The sequence below is a fragment of the Phlebotomus papatasi genome, chromosome 3 (assembly GCF_024763615.1).
Source record: "Phlebotomus papatasi isolate M1 chromosome 3, Ppap_2.1, whole genome shotgun sequence".
Lineage (NCBI taxonomy): Eukaryota > Metazoa > Arthropoda > Insecta > Diptera > Psychodidae > Phlebotomus > Phlebotomus papatasi.
In genome coordinates, this window is record NC_077224.1 from 76,509,580 (window position 1) to 76,530,625 (window position 21,046).

At 33.2% G+C, this 21,046-nt stretch overlaps 2 protein-coding genes across 14 annotated transcripts in view; one reads left to right on the top strand and one right to left on the bottom strand.

Moving 5' to 3' along the window:
* Positions 1-13,347: 13,347 nt before the first annotated feature.
* LOC129805830 (COP9 signalosome complex subunit 8) lies at positions 13,348-14,161 on the bottom strand. Its single transcript, XM_055854021.1, has 3 exons — positions 14,031-14,161; positions 13,899-13,969; positions 13,348-13,834 (listed from the first exon to the last, which is right to left on the bottom strand). Exons 1-3 carry the CDS (start codon positions 14,085-14,087, stop codon positions 13,399-13,401), a joined length of 564 nt encoding a protein of 187 aa, XP_055709996.1. The 5' UTR covers positions 14,088-14,161; the 3' UTR covers positions 13,348-13,398.
* Positions 14,162-14,226: 65 nt separating this feature from the next.
* Positions 14,227-21,046, top strand: part of LOC129805801 (MPN domain-containing protein CG4751) — a 29,510-nt gene continuing 22,690 nt past the window's right edge. For all 13 annotated transcript variants that reach the window (XM_055853965.1, XM_055853962.1, XM_055853964.1 and 10 more), the window contains exons 1-3: positions 14,227-14,653; positions 14,754-14,888; positions 14,956-15,190. In XM_055853965.1, coding sequence (XP_055709940.1) covers positions 14,579-14,653; positions 14,754-14,888; positions 14,956-15,190 — 445 coding nt within the window. In that variant the 5' untranslated portion in view covers positions 14,227-14,578. The remainder of the gene's footprint in view (positions 14,654-14,753; positions 14,889-14,955; positions 15,191-21,046) is intronic.

Genomic DNA, 21,046 nt, shown 5'->3' on the forward strand with positions numbered 1-21,046 from the left:
AGAATCTCTTAATATTTGGAGTTTTAGAGTAAATTATTTAGAGTTTATTAATTATTTTATGTAATTATTAAAAAATTTAGAGTAAATTAACAAAAAATTATTCTTGCTTCGGCAGAACATATGTAATGAGCATGAATTTCCTCAAATTCGAGCACTCTGCGAATAATCCTTCGTTATTGTTTCTCACCGCATTCGTTTTATTGTTACCACATGAAGCAAAAAGAAGTGAAAACTTGTCCAAATGGGCACCTCTTGCATCGTGAAATAACGCCTGAGGCGATCACATCGTTTGCCATCATTAGTTTGGAGCTACTTAGTGCACAAATTTGCCAATTTTGTCAATCACACTCAATGTCGACCAATTATAGGGTTGATCGCCAATTTTTAATGTAATTTCATGTAAACGATCCTTGTTATGAATTGTCCGTCGCTGCAACATCACAGGCGCGAGAAAAGTAACAGAAAGGTAAGCAGTTTTGTAGGAAGCGAACCACTTTAGTGGATTAAAAAATGATTCATAATATTCTATGCAAAAATTCATAAGTCGTCATGAATGTGAATGATCGCGGACTGCGATTATGTTTGTACTTAATTATTTTAATACTCAAAATAATTAAACAATCGAAGATCGGTTTTGAAAATCTAGAAAATCCTTTTTTTATTTTTCGTTTCATCCGTGTGGTGTCTGAAGTAGAGGGAAATGGGGCTTCTTTGAATAGGGGCAGCTTGTAAATTGGGATTTTTCTCCTATTTTAAAATGGAATTGAGCCTTATCACAATGTCATTTAGCTTCACAACCAGTTTGTAGAGCTTAATTAAATTTTTGAACTCAAGTCACTGAAGTCGCTGAAGTCAATTAATTCAAACAGTTCAGCATAACTGAAATTTTAAATTTTTAAAATTTGCAAAACGTTTTGGAATTAAGGTACCAATTAAAGTTTTGTGCAATTCACAAAAAATAGGGACAATCTGAAAATTGATTTAAGGTACCTCTATTATGGTCTTATATGCAACCTAAGCATCTATAAACTAATATTATTATTATATTACTATTATTGCTTTACACGAGTATAACTAGATTTTATTAGTTTTCACGACATTTTATGAAGTTTTTGGAAACATTCTTTTTTCGCGATACGCTTCCCATTTTCAAGATTTTTTCATCAAAAATAAAATTTGGCATTCCGGGCAACGCTAAATTGCTATTCAACCAATATAAATTACTGATTACTCTCTTAAAATTTAATTTAAAAAATCAATAAAAAAATTTTCAAAGTTATATTCTAGAATTACATACAGTGCCCGCTTCGTAATCCGGATGATTGGGAGACAATTTGACAGATGACCGCTTCGTAATCCGGATGGATTTTTTGAATTTGTTCAACGTCTTGAAAATATAATACAAGGTTTTTTTCCGAGAATTAGAATAAAAGTTTTAAAGAAGTTTAAAAGAACAAAATTAGAGAATTCTATGCTATTATACTTCATTTATTGAACAAAAACTTCACAGGATAATTCATTCTCATTGCTGAACACACATGCATACATAACCTCAAAATGATTTTAAAGGTAACCGTCGATAACTCGTCCGGATTACGGCGATCCGGATTAGAGAGCGGGCACTGTAATCGTTTTTTTCAAATGATTTATGATTTATCAAAGTCTGAACTGTCAAATTGACTTGTCCGAAACTTCATGCTGTCCGAAATTTCAAATTTTAGAAATTTTAATTTAAGTATACCTTTTGCAAATTTTTCTTAATATTTAAAAATAATAATTTCAGAAGTTCAAATTCGATTTTTTACTTTTTCTTAGTTAATTTTAAATTTTATTTTAGTAACTGTAGAAATCATAACTTCCTAGGGATCTTAAAAAGACCTAAAATCATGTGTATGCAGGTGGGGTCCTCATCAAAATCTCGAAAACCAAAATCCCGAAAGCCAAAACCCGAAAACCAAAATCCCGAAAACCAAAATCCGAACGCCAAGATCCCGAAAGCCAAAATCCGGAATGGCCCAAAATCTCGAAAGCCAAAATCTCGAATACCTTAAAGTGTCATATCTACTCCCACGATTGTTTCCGCACTTGCTTTAGACAAAGGAACATTTTCGGTGGCTTGGGAAATTATTCTACACATTATCCTCCATATAATTTCATCCCTTTCAGGATTTTGAACATTCGGAATTTTGGCCCTTTCGGGATTTTGGCTTTGGGGATTTTGGCTTTTGGGATTTTAGCCTTCGGTATTTTGGCTGCCACCGTACATGTAACCTACCTTAAATCTAAAAAAAAAGAATTAACTAAAACAATTAGTACACACTCTACAATTTTTTAATTTGGTTTTCCAGATTCATTTCAAGTATAAAAGAGCTAGCGGTTTGATTTCCCACCACATAATGTCTAAGGACCTGAAAGATATAACTGTTCAAAAAATACTAAATTGTATTTCCTTTGTAATTTCAGTCTTTTTTCTGAAAGTTAATGACTTCGAAAAATCGTGCAAAGCATTCAAAATAACCAGAAAAAACTTGCTACCAATAACGTGAAAATATATTTTGAGGAACAAAACTCAATGTCACAAACTGGACTCTCTGCAAAAGGACCCGGGCGAAACGCCTCGCGCAAGTTAAGTAGATTGAAAAAGACACGAAACATCCCGCCACTTGATACTCTTCTTTAGCCGCTGAGTTATTAAATTGCAATCAAAAACCCTAATGGATCGTAATGGATGAGCCTTCGCTCAGTATTGGGGTCTAATTACTGGGTGTGTGGCGTGTTCTTGGAGATGCCGCAGCACTAACAAGCCGTGATCGGGAGACCCCCGAATTTTTCGTATGGACGACACAGTGCAGTGCAAATCAGCCTCAGTGAGAGCATCCTCCCAATTGTATCTTCAGGCCCATCCAATATCATTAGCAATAGCCACAAATTTGCCCCCATATCTCGTCAGTGGGCAATCTTTGTGCCATGCCGCCAAATACACGCGAATTGCCGAGATGCAGCTTCCAGCTCTTTGGGGTTTTGCATGAGGTCCAATTGAGCCTTCAGCCTTGGCAAAAACGCCAAAATTTCACACCACACTCGAGGAAGCGAAAATTGCAGCGATCTCCGAGTGAGAATGACCGCGAGAGCTATGCATCAAGTACTCGTGAGCACTTTTTGCCTTGTTAACATTCTGGCATGCGCTTTTTTGTCCATCCCAAGCATCTCTGCCATCTCCACGATTTCTGAGCAATTACATGATAATAAACTCATTAACAAAAAAAGCCTCATATAAAATGCCAGGAGGTGAATCTGCATCTGGTTTTTGTCATTTCAAAAGAAGTCTGAATATTTAAAATTCGGAATAATTGTTGGATACAAGAGTCTTCATCATAAGCTCCCAGTAAAACTAACGAATAAACACAAAGTCATAAAAAATATCATTAAGAAGTAATAACTCATCAAATGTAAATTTTGTGAAATAAAGCAATTTTAGAAGCTCTTATTTTAGTAATTGTTTAACGATTGAATTTTGTGCAATTCTCAAAAATTAAGGACAATCTGAAAATTGGTTTTGTACTGCTTGTTAGAATATTTAAGTAAAATCATTTGTAGTATCGAAGTAACGAGTTATAGTAGGTAATTTGTGGAATTATTCAACCCCAATTTACATTTATCTCTTTTAAGGGGTTTCGTGGGTCATGAAGACTAAAAGACAATATATTTTCCCTATTTTCTCAGTCTAATAAAAAATTTAAGCTCATAAGATTACAGGATTTACACTGTATTTTCGAAATTTTCTGATTTCATTAAAAATGTCAGCTGTTGGGACCTGATTTTAATAGACATGCCCGGCGGGACCAAACTACGTATAAACTGTGTATATACGTTGTACGAATACTCAGTATCATCATACGCCCATACATTTTACTCAGTACTATTTGCACCAAATGAGACCCGAAGTGTGCTTTTGTGTGAGTGTGTCCGTGTGAAGTATTATCTCTTACAGAGTAAATACGTAGTATTACATACATCGTAAATATAATAAACCCCGTATGACAGAAAATGCTGTTGGCAGGCGTGTTGTCAGCTGTTTTGACAACGGGAAATATTTTCCATTGGAATATTCTGTTTACAAATTATGTGTTACAATTATTAGTAATTTCAGTGATTATAATAATATAATAATTATGCGACGCTGTGTTATCTGTAGAAAACAGTGAAGTGATAATACTAAAGAAGTTGCAAACCTAAAATACGCGATTTTTTTTCCATTCTGTGAGTGTTTTTGGAAAATATTTTTTTAACATGATACTTTGTGATTATCTAATTTGTTCACTCGTTATCTCTGGTTGAAAAAAATATATTAAAATCCTTGTGACTTCTATAATTTCGTCAATATTTGGAAATAAAAACGGCAGGTGCATGTGACAAGTTTGTTTGGTCGCCATTTGGTCGTGTGCGTCTGTATGTGTGTGTTGAAAGTTATTTTGCAGTTACAAGTACGTAGTTTATACTGTGTATGTGAATGAATTTGTATTTTTGAATGACAAGTCCTCATCAAATACATAATACATGTGTAACTATGTATTTTTCCTCCAAGAATAAGTCGTAAATACATTGTATGTCATGTGAACTGTGTATTTTGGTCCCGCCGGGTGTTTCAAGTTGTTGGAAAGATCTTGGAATTTCTTAGAAGTCCAGGCGAACCAGTATTTATTATTCGAAATTCAATTGTACTACATCAAAGCTAATTTGGACGAACTTTCGAATAATTTATAAGTCGGTTTAAATCGATTGTGTACCAAATAACAAGGAGATCCCATAGCAGTGTACATGTACATTTTTGTACAAAATCGCGAACGGTCGTTCAAGGGGAAAAATAATGTTGCACGATGAAGTTATGACTCTTCAAGAGTGCAAATTGAATCAAGAGTCTAAAATCACAATAATTAAGCTTATAATTTGTTCAGATTCAGAATAATTAATTAAAATAAAAAAATAATTTGGCCAAAAGCTCCAATGCAATGGTCAAAGAGGTTGATCATGGTAAATGATAGGAAAGTACTTCTGAAGTTTCACATAGCATGGAAAACTTTGCCTCCCCTTTTGTATAAAACCTCAAATTTTCTATATTCCTATTTTATTTAAAATAGGATACTTACCCCAGTATATAAATATGGGTAAGATGAGTCACATTTATTGAAAAATAATAGGAATGATTTAGTCATTATGAATCTTGGAACCGTGCAAAGCATGGGCACTTTTCCCTACAAGCTGCCGATTTTTCGTCAATCAGAGAGTGATCCGATGACGAACTGTATTGAATTATGGTGCTATTCCAATGAAAAAATGAGCATGTTTTTTTTAGCACATTACTGTTTTCAAGTACTAAAAAACATCATGACTGTTCCCATGTTATTTCAACGAATGTCAATGGCATTGTGATCGGGTGAAGGCTTGCTCGGTGGTGGAAATATTCGAATACGGATTTCGGTTGGAAAATCGACAACATTAATTTAATATTTTTATTCTCATAGTGTTTTTTACATTTCCTTTATCATGAGGGACATGATGATAGGTTCTTCTCTCCATACAAAATCTTCATATTTTCCACAGTCCACGTCTTTTGTATGCATATTTTTATTCATTTTTATTGAAAACACTTCAATACACAAGTTATTAATCAAAACGATTGCTTTTTTTTTGAAACTTTAGCACAAATTTTTCTTTGTGAAATAACATGTGGGAACAGTTATGGTCTGTTTTAGTACTTGAGAACAGTAATACGCTCATTTTTTTTTCATTAGAATAGCACCATTACTCATTAGTCTGTAATTTTCTTTTTTTTTTAATTTTTAATTACTTTAAATATGTATACCTACACTCAGCTCTTTGTTATCCAGATGATTAATCAATTAAATTGAACTGATTGGAAGACAAAATGACATAATGATTTTGGAATCTGATTACAAGTTTTTATTTTTGTGCTGTGTGGATTTATTGTCTGTCACAGAATAACAGAATTTTCTTAATAGTGTGTTTACGTTTCATTTAGTATCGCAATTATATATCAATTTTATAAAAATTTTGATAATAAGAAAGTATCAATTTAATAGCTGAAGGAACTGCTAAAAAAATGAATTCATCAACCACCGGTATTTGACAGCTGTCAGTTGGATATCGAAATGCCGGTAATCGGTAATTTGAATTTTGAATTGAATTTATTTCATCTCATTCTTGATCTTTCCCACCCCCCATGCGGCTACCGCCGTCTTAGCGTTGATTCCAACCTCCAGGACTAAACGGTGGAAATGTCCTTTCTCTGGTTGTATGTTACGGATTTTACAATATGTTTTACATTTCATTGGGGATGAGCCAGTCAAAAAGAGAGAGCAAGATTGCCAAGCTAATCTAGTCAGCTGTATGGCAATTTATTTTCAGCCTAATTGCATACCTTAAAAAAAAATGACGAGAAACAACTAGTTTTTGGCGTCCTAATACAGGCTTCCCCCTTAATTAAAATTCATGTAACAAATACTAAGCTAGACAGAAAATTAACAAAATACTAAGAAAATATTTTGTTTAGGTTGAAGATAAAATTTCAGGTCCCATACGATTTAATTAAACCGATTTTTAATTAAATTCAATTAATAAAAAAATGTTTGTTTTTTGGGAAAAGAAAATACATAGGAGTCAACCAAATTTTCATGGTAGCATGATATTTTGTTTGCAATAAAAAAAAATGTTTTGAAAAAATAATTTTCACAAGTCAAAGATTTTTAAGGACACCTTAGCAATAAATAAAAACATATGTTTAAAAATATCCTAAATTTTGCTAAGACAATATTAAATGACTTTTGACTGAAAAATTAATCAAGATCATTTTTAAGTTTCGTATAAAGCATTCTCTTAAGGGCCCCAAAAAGCATTTTCTCTCAATATTGTTTTGTACAATTCTCTAAGTAAAGCATTAAGAATTAAAATTCTTCTTATAGTGTGCTTATAGCAATTTTGGTTCCTTCACTGTGACTACTAAAAGTAAAGTGACGCACTCTTAATGGGCTTACAGGAATTTAAGCCTTTCTAGCACTGAGAGAAATCCGAAAAAAGTTAAAATAATATTCCGGAAATGTTTATTTTACCCTGCAGATATTGATCCGAAATCGGTATAAATATTACCCTTTTTAGGTGTATAAGGGGTTAAAGTTACCCTTTTTCATGTTAATTTGACCCTTAAAAAGGTGTAAAATTAATATTAAAAAATGTTGATATAGTTTTACACCTAAAAGGTGTTAAAGTCATGGGTAAAAAAAGTCAATCGCATCCCTGTTTTTTCTCAGTGAAGATACTTTAAAATATTTATCAAAATTTTGGTTCTAGACGTCAGCTAATTTGCATCTTGGGGAGAACCTTAATTAGCTATTCTTTAAAAATATAGACCACGCCCCTATTGTCTTTTATAATTACTCTATAGAAAATCAAATTATATAAAATTTCACACAGTGTTATAACTCGTAAGTCGAGGCCAAAGACAAAATTGAAATGCCATTGTGATACACATTAAAACCTTTATTTTTGTATTTTTTGTGTCTTGAAGACAAATGCATTTACATTTTATAAAATTAAGTTAGACAAAATTGACAAGGAAGGGATCAATACTCAAATATTTTTTTATATATTGTTTATATTTATTCCTTCTTCGTATCCTTTTTACCCCTTTGGAGCTCTGTTAGCCTAAAAGATATCTAATTTTGAAGTGTATTCAAAATTAAAAAAATACATAAATAAAACAAAAATAAAACGAGCAATTTAATTCATTTTGTGCAAGTATCAAGTTTTGAAAAAAAAGGAATTAGTTTTCAGCAAGTTCAAAAGATTCAGTTTACAATTTATTCGTAATGCCCAGCGCACAATAACTTTTATTTTGTAAACATGTTTTTGACATTGCAATGAGAGTGAGTGAGATCTAGATCTAGTCATCTTGCTCACTCCTATAGAAAATTTTCAAAACATGTTTACAAACAAAATTTATTGTGCGTTGGGCATAAAGGTACTTTTTGAGAGACAAATGAATTAATTATTAAACAAAATATGCAAAATGAACTACTGAAAACTTGCGAATATCTTAAAGGCATCTGCCATACAATCATGAAAGGAATTACGGGAATTACCCTATTTCGCGCGTCGCGGCGCAAAAGGAGTCTAAAAGAGTACACTTGAGACTTCGTACGAAATAATGGTGAGCTCTTTTGGGAATGTGATCCCTTCTTGTCGGAGGAACATGCAAAGTTTCCAGAGCAACTGGATGGAATTTCTTTGAGGCACCCCTTTGCAAAAAAAGAAGTAGCTTAACCCTCCTCCTGGAAAGTTTCCTGCATTTGCCAATAGGAATGAAAATTGGCGAGTAAAGGTTCATCTGGTGGAATTGACTGCACTTTTTTTCTGTCGCAAATGGGATTGTAAATCAATTTCTGGGGACAACTTGCCAAATGGGAACTGAAAAAGGGGTTCCAAACAGAAGGTGCCTCTTTGCAATGTCATTTCCTTTGAGGGAGGATTTTTTGGATGATTTCCCACTGTAATTCGTTTCTTCTTGAGGATAAATCCGAAGCCAGACTATTGATGCTGATTTTCAATTAATCGAACACTAATCTGTTCATGTAGAACAATTTTATTTTTCTTGATTTGTTTACAAAATTGATTCTTTTATCAATGGATACTTCCCGGAGAAATGCGGTGAAGCTAATAAAATTTGCTGAGAGAACGCGTGGATGATTCCGTTGCTTTTTGAAAAAGTCGCAAAGAGTACCTCTTCCTCACACTCTCTTACAGCTAAAAGAGCTCGCGGTGGCGGCAGTGGCAGAAGAAGATGAAGCACAGACAAATTTGTGTGGATGCGAGGAATACGAGGAATTACACGCGCGTCATCCCTCTCTTGGCTTGGCGTGGCACGGCGAAAATTGATGGTTCCCCATGCTGCGCGCACTTCAGCTCCCTCCACGGACCCATTATTATTATCATTTTCGCGTTCGCGGAGCAGCTACAGTGAGAATGGAGTTGAGCTCTGGCAGGGGGAGCAAATCCTCAGCTTTGAATACCACAACTCTCTGCGGCAGTCAACATAATTTTGGAGCAGACAAATCAAATTCAGGGGTCATTCATTCTTCTGCAAGTTAAACATCTTTTCACTACAGTAATGCATTTAGTGCATTTAGTCAAAAATAGTATTAAAAGATATATTTAATAAATTATACAGATTATACAAAAATTGTTGATATACGTACCGAGTAAGTTACGATAATTGCTGATCCAAGTGACAAAATAGGGCTCACAGTTTAACCTTTAACTCTTTCGCGTCCATAGCGTAATGTCATGACTCGGGGAAAAAAGTTTTTTTTGGGTATTTACATTAATTGAAATCTATCTGTTCGTGCACGACATCATAATAGAAGGTTGTAAGATTCTTGGCTCATTTTCTCAAGACTCCAGTTAGATTTCAATTAATGTAAATAGCCAAAAAGAAACTTTTTTCCCCGGGTCATATATGACCCTATGGACGCGAAAGAGTTAAAAGAAGTCTTCTAATTTAAATAAATTAAATTAAATTTTAAATTCTCTAAAATTTAATTTTTTTTCCTTTTCTCAGTTTAAGATCCATTGTGAGGCTTCTTTATAAAGGTTTAACAATAAGCACTTACATCGTCACTTGGATCAGCAATTTTCGTAATATACTCGTCAAGAAAATAAGCAATTCTTGCATAATCTGTATATTAACATAATGCTAGAACAATTTCTGATACAAGCGACGATGTACAATACAAGGGGTGACTCATAAGGAGAAATATTTGTCAATTGTCTGAGAAATATTTCACGAAATCGAAGAAGCTCTAAAATATTTCGAGAATTCTAAAAAAAAAACCTACAAATATGTGGATACATCTGGATACAAGAATGTGTATCCAGAACCCAAAATTGTTTATCTATTTTCGAATTGTTTTTTTTTATCAGGTTGCATATTAGATTTAGGAAAGTCAGAACAGCCTTTCACACTTCTCTATATTTCACCAATTTAGAAAGGTTTTTCGTTTCCCATCAATATAAGTTACCACCTCCATAACTATTTTCTGACATTTAAAAAACACAAAAAAAAACGATTGGCACTTATTGGAAATCTTAAGATTTTCTCCTGACACCAAACTAACACATCTTTTCCAAATCGGTGTCCAATTATTATGCTTTATATTTTATAGTGAAGTTCATATTTAGCCTTATGTATATACTTACTTAAGTGGTTGCAACATTCCTTTAAGAGACCGAGTCTCTCGGACTAACCTAAATATTCGCTTAAGAACTCATAAAATTGATCCTGTGAGAATTATGAATAGTTTCAAAGATAATTTCACATGATGATGGAGTAAATATAAGATATTAGAGGAACTGGGTCCAAATAAGAAACTTTCAAAGGTAGGGTCGAAGCGGTCGAAGGAACACCTGTTCGACAGGAAACACATATTGGCAATTTCGTCGAAATATTAATATTCATTCTTAATGTACTTATATAATAAAATGCAAGTCATATGACGTGTTGCATTAATGGTATATGGTCAATCAAATTGTATGAAATAGATGGCCATAGGTGCTGATACGAGCTGTTTTTTTTTTTAGATTTAGATTTCAGTTTATTTCCTGCCTTTTGGATCCAACGATCCTTTCATAAGACTATATGTACAATATAGTCATATACACACATATACATATATGTTAAAGTACCAAAATCAAAAAAGTCACAAAATAGCGAACTATTGAGCAGTTTAGTGAAGCACCTTGTCAAAGCAGTTCCTAATTGGCGGGAATTGTACAATTTGTAATACTAATCTGGTCTGGTTATTACAATTTTAAAAAAAAATCGTAATTTTCACAACTGTATTTCATAGTTAAATTAAGAAAAACCGAAAAATATCTTGAAATCGCAAAATTTTTCAGGTGTTTTTAACATGAATTTTTGATCAAAAGTTAGACTTTAATCTACTTTAACTTGTTGTAGAAGATAGAAAAATAGGTTTACATCAATCCTTTTAGTTTAACTAGAAGGAAATTAGTTACTGAAGAGAATGAGCTTGTATTCGTTTAATGCGGTCAATAATTTAGCTGAGATTTTTTACAATCTCAGCTTTTTTCTCTTATGGTGTCTACCGAGTCTACGCACTAGAAGCAATTTTCGTCAAAAATTGATTTTTAAAAAAAAAATTCTGACGTTTCTGCCTGCAAGGATAGGGGAAATTTTCTTTAAAAAGGCATTTTTAAAGAAATTTCTACTAGTGTGTAGGTGTAGATGTAGAGGCACTTTCCTGCCAATTTGAAGGAATTGTAAATATGACAAATATGGGAAGTAAGTGAAAATACGCTTCAAAATTTTGAGTATTCGCCCTAACGCCTGCAAATCTACTGAACGCTCCATTGCTTACCCCTTAGAAAGCTTATCTATCAATTTAAAACACTAAAAAGACTAAAAATATAAACCACTTTTGAACTTGCAATTAAGGACACGAGCGTAACCCTTTAACGACGAGACAGTTTTCGCTGACCGAAAATTAGCAATAAAAATTAAATCGATAAACAAAACTTGTGAAGCGTTTTACATCTAAACTTTCAAAGCCAACAGAGTCTGATTTGGTGTATTTTTTGTCTCTATGAACGAAAGGACAAAAATAGCTCAAAAATTTAAATAATTTTTGGTAATTTACACTTCGTTATTTTTGAGCTTAAAAATTTACTATATAGCAAATAGTTATAGACTTGCAAAAAATATCCTAGATTCCTTCAACCTTCTACTTTGCAATTACATGCAAATATAAGAAAAAATAACTTTAGGTAGTCAGGAAAAATTATTTTCTTTATGGGACACCGGTGTTCCAATTGTCCTTAAAGGGTTAATCTCGATAGTACTTTCTCATCATTTATCGATTACAGAACGCACACAATCAATTTGAACCGATTCAAATAGCCAAACTGTCCAAATTGGTTCAAATAGCTTAGGTGTAATAAAATTGAAAATCAGATTAAAATTACTTATCGGTTCAAAACAAGGGGTAACTCATTCCCATTTTTTCTGACAAGGGTTTCTAGTTTCTCAGGTTTCACGATGAAATTTTTGGGTTTCGCGATGCAATTCTTGGGTTTCTCGGGTTTCGCGATGCAGACACTGGGTTTCTCGGGTTTCGGGATTCAAATTCTTGGGTTTCTCGGGTTTCGCGATGCAGACACTGGGTTTCTCGGGTTTCGCGATGCAGACACTGGGTTTCTCGGGTTTCGCGATGCAGGCACTGGGTTTCTCGGGTTTCGCGATACAATTCTTGGGTTTCTCGGGTTTCACGATGAAGACACTTGGTTTCTCGGGTTTCGCGATGCAATTCTTGGGTTTCTCGGGTTTCGCGATGCAATTCTTGGTTTTCTCGGATTTCGCGATGCAATTCTTGGGTTTCTCGGGTTTCGCGATGCAAAAGGTGGGTTTCGCGAAGCGTTTCTCTGACAGTTGAAGAGGGTTCCTCAATATTAGTGACCCCTTGGTTCAAAACCCTTTCAACGATCTCAAATATAATCCCATTCTGTTGATATGCTCTCTAGTCTAGAGTCTAGTCTAGATTCTCTAGAAAGATCCATTATGGGCATTATGGCCTTAACCTTGAAAACCGTTATTATAGGAAGGATTCAACCGATTCAACACTCCTAAAAAAAATAAATACCACAAATTAATCTAGAAAATTCCCAAAAGACAACCACATTATTCAATAAATAATATAAATATTATTATTGTGACGTTTTTTTTATTTATTTAGTTATTTAAAGAATTTGTACATGAAAATTTATAATGACAATCCCTCTGATTGTTCTTTCTTCCCTTTTTTACAACTTCTTTTGAGCGTCGTGTGCTCCGAGGCCAAAAATCTCCCGCGGCACGAAGAAACGGCAAAAAAAAAGGAAGACACTGTCGCAGATACGAAAAACAAGATGAATGGGAATTGGAAGCTTCACTCTGACCGCACATCCAGCTTCAGAAATTAATTATCTGAGCAATTATAATTCGAATATCTCTGTTAAGACCAAAAATTTCCATATCCTGAAGGGATTTAAATCCCTCTGCCTTTTGATTCACATGCTGCTAATTTATTCACGTGCCGTTTCGAATCATCTCTGGACCACATGAGATTAATTTACACATTAAAGAATTTTTAAGGGCAGCTTGTTTGGGCGGATGATTGATTAAATTTCCAACACAGAGACAAAAGCATTTGGACCAAGGATAAATTAGGGATTTGTTTGCAGCGAGCTAAAGGAAAAGCGGAAAAGCTAAAGGAATTATAGAGAGTTCCAAAAGCAAATGTCTTAAATTTATTCACGAGATACAACTCCAAGTTAATTCTCCAGAAATGAGACAAAGTCCGTGAGCTTCTGCAGTTGATCTTCACAAGTTGTAACGGCCATTTTTTCCACTGGGGGTTTCTTGGGGATGATGAGTCGCGGGTAGGGCCCATCGATTACCTCCCAGTTGAGACTTTTGCAGGTTTCTGTGACAGTATCCGGGCTGTAATTTGTCATTTCCACAAAAACATTCTCGAAAATCGAGCTGTATGCTCGTCCTATGAGATTTATCGTCTCTGCCTGGACTTTTTCCTTCAGTTCACCCATGATTTTAGCAATTGGCTTGGACCACTCGTATGTGATAGCCTTGTAGAACTCAAAATTCTTATTGGACCACAGGCATTGTAGCACTGTAAACATTCGCTCAAGTTCAGCATTTCCGGATTTGATATTCTGTGGGATTCGCTTCCAGAGAAACCTCGCTTGACTCCTGGATATAAGAAACATAGTTAAGTTTTTGAAATGAGTGAGGGAGATTCAAAAGAAAGTCTTACAATTCATTTTTAAACAGATAAGCCGCAAATAGTTCTGTGTAGAGTTGAAGAGAAGCCACTCCATTGGGAGCCTGAAAATCACACAAAAATCCTCAATAAAACTCAAAGAACAGCAAAATCTGATGCACCTACCTCTAATTCCTGTTTCTCCAGAGCCATAATTTGCTGATCAATATTTTCCGGCAGCATTATAAGAATTTTCCAAGGTGTTTTTCTTCTGCAAAAATTACTCCAAAAATAATGAAAACAATTAATTTGTGAGGTTATGTTGAGCTTGACATTTCCGGAACGGCATACTCCGAAAAAATCTGCAGATTCCGTCGAAGCTGTCAACCCGGAAAAATGTCAAAAAATGTCAAAATAAGAAAAGCGTTCCCCGTCAGTGTCCACAAAATTGCAGTTTTCCCCCCGAAATAGGCGTAAAGTTGTGTAAATTGTGCGTAAAATCGTGTCTTGGTGATCTGTAGCAGTGTTTGGTGGAAAAATTGTGTTGGCTGTGTGTGATTTTGACGAGAAAAATGACCATCAATTGTTCCGGCACATTACAACAACAAAAACAATAGTGTGGGGCACTTTTTTTTTGTACACTCGCGAACCCGAATGATTTATGAATGAAATAATATAGGACATTGCTGAAAATCAATCGTCGGTAGCTTGTAGATTTGCAAAAGTACGAAGGAATGTCCACGAAAGGTGATGAAGAGACAGAGAAAGACGCCGAAAAACATGACAGCGACATTGGCGAGGAGGACGAGGTTAGAGTGGGGCGCTTTGTGTGGAAATCCCAAGAGGGATTTTTTTTTCTTACACGGAACCACGCTAACCACAAATATTTTTTTCACTTCTGTGTTGCAGACAAATGAGACACACTCAATTGTGCCATTTAGTAACAGCAATGGTGCCGTTTTGGGACGCACAGTCACACTTCAGATGCTCCTGGCTGCCAAGATGCTGCAGCCCGGAAAATCCACAATGACCATTGAGTACCTGGTGAGTGCCTCAAGTCTTTTCACCATTTCAATAACTTCCGGAAAACTTATAACACATTGATATTTAGGGTCAAAAATTTGTGGGAGACTTGCTTCCGGATGGCAAGATAAAGTCACAGGAAACGGAGACGGTATTCTGTTCTCCGAGTGCCTGGGCCATCCACTGCAAGAGGATTATAAATCCAGATAAGAAATCAGGGTGCGGGTGGGCGTCTGTGAAGTATAAAGGGAAGAAACTGGACGCCTACAAGGCGGCCTGGGTGAGGAAATGTCAATTAAAGAGAGGCACTTCGCCCTGTCCAGGTAAGTCTCATTTATTTTTCTCCTTTTTTTTTGCTATTGGAGGGTGGGAAAGTTCAAGAGAGAAAAGTTGGGAAAAATCCAATTCGTCAGCAATTGTACATCTCTTTGTGTTATTTGGGTGGAAATTGAACAAAAAGAGAATAAATGCGATGATCAATTTTATTTGCAATTCCTCACAATTTCTGTTGCATATTTTCTTTTAGTTGCTATAAGTGTGAAAAGAAAGTAAAAGGATTTTAAAATATTAATAAAGAATAATAAACACAATAATAAAATTACATAAAAATGTTTTGAAAGTGATTTATTTCGCATAATAAATAGAAAGATGTTTTTTTTAATAATTACACTAAGAGAAATCCGAAAAAGTTAAAATAACATTCCGGAAATGTTAATTTTACCCTAATTGATCCGAAATCGGTGTAAATATTATGCTTTTTATGTGTATTAGGGGTTAAAGTAATTGTTTTTCATGTTAATTTTACCCTTAAAAAGGTGTAAAATTTACATTAAAAAATGTTGATATATTTTTACACCTAAAAAGTCTTAAAGTTATGAGGAAAAATATCATTTTCTGAAACAGCTAACTTCGCTCTTAATTTAGGATTAAAACTAGATTATTTAAATCGTAATATTTTAATAAAAATCTTCAGTGAAAATTAAATCTAAAATTCTAAATGATACTATTTTAATGCTGAAAATCAGTAATTTTTTGGGGTTAAAGGAAATTCTTAACAATCTCAATTATAATTTTAAAGTGATTTCTTATCTATTTCACGTTATTTTCTAGTCAAATCTATTTATTCCATTAAATAAAAGATGTTTATTGCAAAAAACAGATTCATAAGAACAATTTTCAATCGATTTTTTTATTTTACACGAAAAGGGATGGTGATTTTATCAATTATAACTTTTCTGAGTATGCGAAGTATGTGTAGCCGCCGTCAATGGCGCTCATGTCGCAATTTCTGAAGAGCTCAATGTAAAACTTTTTCTAAAAAAAATTAATGTAGGGAACACTAACTGCAATTGCAAGAATAGTATCATTGAAAATAATGTAGAACAATTTCTTCCAATCATTAGAATTGTTCGAAAATCGATGCCAAAATCCCGAAAAGCTAATGCCCCAGAAACACTACGACTTCAACCGAGAGACGGCTTAAGGGGTTACGTGGGTCACGCAGACTAAAAAAAACAGCATATTTCCTTGGCATCTGTTTTCAACATAATAAGGATAATATTTAAATCGAGCTTTTAAGCATATAAAGATACAAATATTTTAACTATACAGTAGATTCTCGATGAAAAATTCGATGGTGAAAAGGTACACTTTCAATTTTTCTGAGAAATTAACAAATTAAAATTTGTGAATATGAATACATTTTCGCTTTATTTGGAGCAAAATTAACTAAATAATGAAACTGTTGTATAGAAAATATATAAATATAATAATTCAGTACTGTATTTATCATGAAAACAATGACGTTTTCATTTGCAATAGAGAAAAATTTCCATTTGGAGGAGGTTTTGAATTAGCTTAATTTACCCCATTTACCCTATTTTCTAAAATTTTCATTTCAAATTTTAAAAATTTAGCCTTTGTGACCTGATTTTTAGAGACGGTTTTTTGAAGAAAAAAAAAACACAGGTACTTTTGGGTGAACAAGATTTAGAGTATATCCATCTGTCGTCAAAAAAAACTAAATATTTCCTGTTAGGTGATAAGTTAAACCGTTAAACTCGTACTTGCACGCTAGAATTTTTTTATCTTGATTTTAACTGATTTTACAAAACAAAACGTGATGTAAAATACTCCGAAAATTGATGTATTTTATGTAAAACTCTGTCTAAAATCCAAATTTCTATTTTTTTTTTAATGTACCGCCCACGTATGAGTTTAACTCATCAGCTAGTAGGTTAATATTTAGTTTTTTGACAACAGTTGAATACTCTGAGAAATCTTGTCCACCGAAAAGTATATTTTTTCAAAAAAGGTCTCAGAAAATCAGGTTCCAGCGGCTGAATTTTTAAGATTTTTAAATGAAAATATCAGAAAATATATAGTAAGGTGGGATAACTGGATCGTTTTCCGAAGAGTGCTACTTAAAACTTAAACGCTTTTTTACTTCTTCTAAATCCATAGAATTATTCACTGTTTCATTCAGAAACATAATATAAAAAATGATCAAAAATATTAAAGAAAATTTAAAAAATAATGATAATACTGAAATAAGTCAGCATGCACTAACTGGGTCGCCTATTCGCTACCTCACTTTTAATTAAACCTTTCGATTTAAAATACTTTTTCACAAGGAAAAAACAATAAATGTTTTCAATCAACCAGCTGTCATTAGCGAAAATATCTGAAAGAAAGTTTTTAGTACAGAATCTAGGCGGCACAAGTTTGAAATGAGTCGATTACACTCACTTATATAATGGATAAAATTATTATTTTTGCTTTTTCTCAAAGTTGAATAGCTATATTATGTTACTGTATAGTGACTATATTACGGAAATAAAAATAAAAATTTTATTTTAAGTGGATTAGTCATAAACGATCCAGATAGCGAAGCGCCCGGATTAGCACACTTGATTATAGTTAAATGTTGTGCTTTTATATTCTTAAGAACTTAAATTAAAACAAAAATTATTATGTTGAAAAGATAGAAAACATGGCGTTTTGCAGTTTTTCGACCCAGGTAACCCCTTAACTTAATTATAATCAAAATTATTTGATAAATTAAGTCAAATTAGTTTGATGAGAAATACGTTAAGCCGTCTTTCAGCTTAAGTCGAAAGTGTGTCTAACTAAGGCATAAGATTCCAAAAGACAAAATCCCGAGTTGGTAAAATATTGAAAGGGACGAAATTAGGGTGAAAGGAACACCTATTAACATTTTAAGCACTCGTGTCAGGACCTTATTGACCTACTCTCTACCCTTTGGAATACGAAATTTGAGCACTTATCTTTATCTAAAAATGACGATTATTGAATTAACGTCATATTACTTAGATTTTAGTAGATGCATTAAATTAATTTCAATATTATGGCAAAAGTGTCAATAGGGATTCCCGTCGAAGAGGTGTTCCTTCGACCCTATATACGGAAAATAATGTGTGAAATAATATACTAAAGCACAGAAAATTAATTTTTGCCTCCAGCAAAAATGAGGTGCAATCGTGGGAATAGCTATGGCAGGCTTTAGAAATTCGGCATTTTGGTTTTGAAGATTTCAACCCATTCGAGATTTTGTCGCTTGTCGATATCCCTTTCCGTTCTCTCTCCAGATATTTTTTACTTAGTCTTTTGCTGTCAAATTTTACAGATATTTAAAGATATGATATCCTAACAATTATTGTACTTTTTGTCTAAGTAAAATGAAATTTTGTGCAAAAGGTTTGCCCAAAAGATTTTGCTCTTAATATTCAAAAACTTTCTCATTTCAGTAACAGATTATATTAAAATGTGAGGTTATGTTGAAGATTTCTAAAAGAAATATATTGTACATAATAAAAATTCTTATGTTTTTACGTGGTCAAAATTCCAGAATTTAAAACCTTTCAAAATTTGTATAAGTTGTTCAGTTCCTTCCTTTTATTTTTCATAAAGAATATTTGAGATATATATTTATATTATATATTTTTTTTATTTAAGAACCTGGTTCTTAGGTTAAGTTTAACACAACCTCACTTTTTTATTTATATCTTTTTATTCAAATTAAATATTTCGTATTTCAAATTTACTAAAGAACTTCTATAAATTGTCAGAATATAAGTTGAACAACTAGATTTTTTATTAATGGCCTCTACACATTGGGAGCGATTTTCGTCAAAAATTGCTTTCTTGAAAGAAGACGTCTGCACTGCAGTAGGTGCAAACGTCAAAATTCTATCACAAATGTCATTTTTGAAGAAAATTGTTCCCAGTGTGTAGAGGCCTTAAGAAAAAAATCGTTTTATCCGCATTTTGGATACTTCTTTATACCCTCTACTTTACCTGTGAATATTATACTTGAAAGATAATTATTTTCAAAGTTATAGTGATTTAAATTCTCAAAAATCCTATACTCTGCGTGTAAAATCTCAGGTTCAAATTGCTCTCCTGTAAAATTTGACTATTGCGAGTTATTCGTTTTTTATTCTGAGCGGTCGAAATAGTGGACAAATTCGAAATAGGGGGAAGTGAGGCACCTTTGAATGTGGGGCAGCTTTGAAATTGGTATTTTTCTCCTATGTTAAAATGGAACTGAGCAATATCATAATATAGTTTAACTTTTCAATCTGTTTTTGCAGTTATAAATTATATCATGATAAAATAGGTAAAAAATTCCAATTTCAAAGTTGCCCCACATTTAAAAGTGCTCTACTTTCGCCTAAGATATTTCTATTTTAAACAGAATTTACAAATTATTTTTAAAATGACTTAAAAAATAATGCGAACCCAAAAGAAAACAATATAAAATTTCCATAATTCCATTTATATTTTATTTGCTCTGCAATTTCAGCAATTTTCAGAGGGAATACTTCCTCTTGTAATTCATCTGCAACTCATTTAAACTTGTATACATATTTTTTTAAACATTACAGTATTCGCAAATGCATAAAATAGCTGAGGAGAAAAACAATTGCAGTATAATGAGCGAATCACAAGAAAAAGTCACCTCAATAAAAAAAACTCTCAAGTTTCATTATCCATAACTTCACAGAGCGATTAATTGAATAATCACAGTGTTTAGTGAATTGTCGTATTAATTCACTTTGAAACTTCAATGCAATGCAATTTACTGATAAATTACCCTATCATGTGACTTGTAAGGGAAAAATTAAAATGCTCAGTGGAAAGAAATCAGTTGAAAATGAGTTGTAGATTATCTTGGTATTAAGTCAAATTCCTGTTGAGTAAAAATTTATTTGGGTTCTCAATATAAATTCTTGAAAACTCAATAATCTTTATAAATCGCATTTGGTGGACGTTTTGAGTCTTCTTTGTTTTTTTTTTTTTGCTTTTATTTGTGGAAGTGGAAGAAAGTGCGATTTTAAGACACGATGAAGAACGAAAATTTCACTGGGTGTGTTTATTTATGTAATTATGAGTGTCTTCATAAAAATTTTCGGGCATGAAAGGTGAATACACAACTGGGAATGAGCATGGAGGAAAAGAATGTAATCATTCATGTGGATAATTTGTGTGAGCTAAATCATTTTGCCAATTTTTAATCCAATATGTTGAATTTTTAAGTCTTTGTGTTTTTTGTTTTATACTCTTGTGAATTTACATTCGAATGTATAGTCACATTTTAAGTCCAAGCTTAAAATCTAGAAACATGAGTGATATTTTATCAGTACCAATATAAAGTAGGGGAATCTTGGTATGGTTCGCACAGAGTGAACCTTCAAACAACACAAATTTTCTCTTTATTTGCAAAGAGCTAGTTCGTCATTTATTAGCCATAAGATAGATCATTATTAAGTTCATGAAATGAGATGAGAAATGGTAGGTCAGGTCTTTGCAAACAAAGAGAAAATTCGAATCGTTTGAAGGTTCACTCTGTGCGAACCATGCCTACATTCCCCTAAAATTATTTCCAAGAAGCATATCAAGTTTTATAAGAACCTACGCGACTAAATACATTAATTGCTAACTAAGTATTTAATTAGTTTTTAACTCAACGACTTAATTTTAAGAAGTTGTAGAACATCCAACTATTTAAAAATTAGACAAAGGTCAGCGCCTTGTAGTGAATAGCGGAACCTAAAATGACATGAGCGTTCGAAAAAGTTCTTAATTAAGCAGTTTGTATTAAAGACATGAGAAGTAGGGTGGAAGGAACACTTTAAGAACTCGTGTCAGGACCTATT